This window comes from Telopea speciosissima, chromosome 2, assembly GCF_018873765.1.
Source record: "Telopea speciosissima isolate NSW1024214 ecotype Mountain lineage chromosome 2, Tspe_v1, whole genome shotgun sequence".
In the NCBI taxonomy this organism is placed as follows: Eukaryota; Viridiplantae; Streptophyta; class Magnoliopsida; order Proteales; family Proteaceae; genus Telopea; species Telopea speciosissima.
Window position 1 is genome coordinate 46,952,881 of NC_057917.1, and position 3,222 is coordinate 46,956,102.

At 38.2% G+C, this 3,222-nt stretch overlaps 1 protein-coding gene across 1 annotated transcript; it reads right to left on the reverse strand.

Annotated features, from left to right (window-relative positions):
• Nucleotides 1–250: 250 nt before the first annotated feature.
• LOC122649609 lies at nt 251–3,222 on the reverse strand. The gene is made up of 4 exons (XM_043842826.1): nt 3,096–3,222; nt 2,633–2,858; nt 2,470–2,528; nt 251–658 (listed from the first exon to the last, which is right to left on the reverse strand). Exons 1-4 carry the CDS (start codon nt 3,156–3,158, stop codon nt 470–472), a joined length of 537 nt encoding a protein of 178 aa, XP_043698761.1. The 5' UTR covers nt 3,159–3,222; the 3' UTR covers nt 251–469.

Consider the following 3,222-nt stretch of genomic DNA (forward strand, 5'->3'; position numbering starts at 1 on the left):
AAAGATCATGTTAACCTCCACCCAGCCCAAAAAAGATGGTAGTCAGACTATAGATTACTGGCTACATCTTCATGACAATTTGATTGAATGACTAACAAGGACACTTGTAACACGCAAGATGCCCATAAATTCAAGAACCTTAGAAGTAGCAATTTTAACCATTCAAAGCTAGATCCCGTTATTTCAACCATGCTTTTCAAATAACTGATTTATCATCAAAAGCCCAGTAGCCCACAGAGAAAATATAAAAACCTGAAAACAGAATATCTTATATATTTATCTGAATATGTTTACAGAAACAGTACTCAGAATCAGAACCAACTCATGACTGCAGATGGATCCTTTGACCACAATCATCAATGAAAAGCAATTTCAAGGAAAGAGGGAAAAAAGGAGAGAGAGAGAATCCACTGGAAACCATTATTCTTTGTTCTCTGAATGATTAGGGCATGAAGTCAGATCTGAAAGTCTACATGGTTTGTGTTATAGAAAGGATTAACCTGATTAACCTGGGAAGATTTTCTAGAAGTAAGGTGAACATTGCACCAAGTACAAATATTATAACAAAAGCAAGCAATATCCTTCCAATATACAGAAAATTGTTTTTTGGTTTTGACTCTTTAGCAGATCTCCTCGCAGGATGTAAGCCATCTGATTTCTGCAAATATGAAGCAGAACTTAAAATATATCTATTTTAACTTATAGTAGAATTTGAAACTGAGACATACAAATAAAACATTAGTTCTCAAGAACAGCTGTGTTCCTCCTAGATGTAATGATCAAAAAGCATTATTCAGAAAATGATTGAATCTACAACTTTTTAGTTGCAAATCTATTAATGCTAACCCATGAAATTGAGTATAAGTTCACCATTGACTTTCATTTCCTTCGTTATCTAAAAAATTATATCTCAACTTGTGTGTGGTACCTGCCTCCCAACCCTAACAGTTAGCTACAAGAAAACGATAAGATTTTAAGATGCATTCTGAAAGATGTATGATCTTGAGCCACGGAAATCAATTTGGATTTCTGAACCATTTAAGAAGTTGCCTTACTGGTAACGCCGTGTACCTACCTAGAAGATGTACACTCACATTAGTTGAAAGTGACTTTCCAACCTCCCAACTTTCTTCCTTACTTTTTTGTGCAAGCAATGACTGTGGAAGGGCTAGGATACCATGTGAGAAATTTTCTATGGGAGAGTATGGTAAAAAGGAGATTTCAATTAGCAGATTGGAAAAAAAAAATGTTAACTAATCCAAGAGAAGTGAGACACCTCGGTATTAGGCCAATTAGGTTCACAAACAAACTTTTCGGGAGAGTAGCTGGAGATACAGTTCCAAAAAAGGACAATATTGGAAATGGATGATTGGAGCAAGAATAGTGACAATAGTAGCATCGGAAGATGAATAAATTGGAACCCTACACAGAACAAGTTTTTGCAAACAGTACTTCCAAGATCAATCTCAAATTCAATTTAGGGATTAGATTTGAGGAGACATCAGGCATCAATGAAAGCATTACCAATGGTGGATAGTGCTTTAAGGAGGCATTAGCAGTAGAAATATGCAAATGGTGGAGAGTAGGTCTTCTGTAAACCTGATTGATCGTGACATATTTATGATCGTGGTATTCTAAACGAGATACCTCTTAAGCAAGATAAAGATGACAGAAGGGTCTAGAGGTATTGTGCTGAGAATGCTATACTATCAATTCCCCTATATTGATGAGACCTTCATAAATAGTCTCCTTCCTCATGGGACAAGAATGGAAAGAATCATCCCATCCAGGGTATATTTATATCTATTTGTGGAATGCAGCATTAACAAGATGTTACATTTGTCATCTTGGTAGTATAACAAGACTATTTCCACTAATGAACGAAGGAAATGGTCATTTGTCGCAAAATATTGCTGCTTCATGTGGAATATATGGTGCGGATTTCTTTTCCTTGGTCTTCATCAGGTGAAGCCAACTATCTTCCGAGATTGCTAAGATGCACAGTAAGAGATTGAAGTGTCAGAGAACTCAGAATTCCACACATTGTTGGAGTTCAAAATCAGTATCCTCTTGTGAAGGACTAGATTGGTTGGTGTCTACACTTACAGTCCAACTGTCCTATTTTAGGTGTCTAGAAAACCAATTCGTCATTTCTAAGCCGGTTCAAGGTCATAGTTGTGGAGTATATAGTTTCAGATATGTAGTTCTGCCATCTGTGTGGTCAACCAAGAGCTTTTCTCAACTCATAAGCTGATTAATCAGAAAAGCTCGATAAACTGAGTCCTAATTTCAGATGACGAAAGTGATTTTGCATTATGGGTGGACATGATCTCTAAGGAGTAAGGTCCACTGGTTTTTGATTTTTGTATCGGCAGTAGCATAAACCTATCAGAGAATTAAGGCTCCCTCCAGAGCCTTCTTCTCAATCCTACGGTTGAAGAGCTAACGAGAAATATGATGAGTGCATACCATTGCAGTAGGAACTTGTTCTGGTAATGGTTGGTCCGCTTTCTTCCCTTTCCCTTGACCTGTTTCAGCGAGGAACAAATCAGAGCAAATACCAACCAAATAGAACTATCCAAGACAACTAAACTCAAATGTGAATATTTCTGATGAAACCCATCACGTATACCTTCTTCCACAACCGTTTGCAATATCCAACCCTCGCCATAGTCCGCCAGAACTGAAGTAGGACCAAAACTGACAGGTTCATCCCCTTCTTTAACAGCCTCAATATACGAAGCAAGTGGAACCCCTAAACCAAGCTTCCGATTAATCAAAGACAAGGCAAAGCCAGCGTCTGTGCCAGCAGCAAATCGCCTTATGCTTCCAGAACTTCTGCAGACAACCTCAAGGAACTACTCCCACCGTCCATATATGAAATGGAGCCAGCGAATAATCAATCAAATACAATAAAACCTTTCGTTTCAAGCATCAACTTATGGAAATCCATCAAAGAGATTAGCATTACACTCTTGCTCATATAATTAATTGGAATTATCAAGGGTATAAGTATGAGACCCCGTAAAGAGAAATGAAACATGAATTATGATGGAATACTGAGTAAGGGCAAGAGAGAGAGAGGGTGCGCTTACAGGAGGGGGATGTGGGGGAGGAGGTTCCAAAATACTCTTCTCCTCGATTCCGTCTTCCTCCATTGACGAGCTATGAGCTGTTGGAACTGGAACTTGGAAGAGTTGGAAAACTCAATGGCAGAAAGGA

Coding starts and splice junctions, on each gene's coding strand:
- LOC122649609 (XM_043842826.1), bottom strand. CDS start 3,158: ATGGAGGAAGACGGAATCGAGGAGAAGAGTATTTTGGAACCTCCTCCC. Junction 2,859..3,095: donor CTCCCCCACATCCCCCTCCT/GTAAGCGCACCC, acceptor CGGTGGGAGTAG/TTCCTTGAGGTTGTCTGCAG. Junction 659..2,469: donor AACAAGTTCCTACTGCAATG/GTATGCACTCAT, acceptor TCATATTTGCAG/AAATCAGATGGCTTACATCC.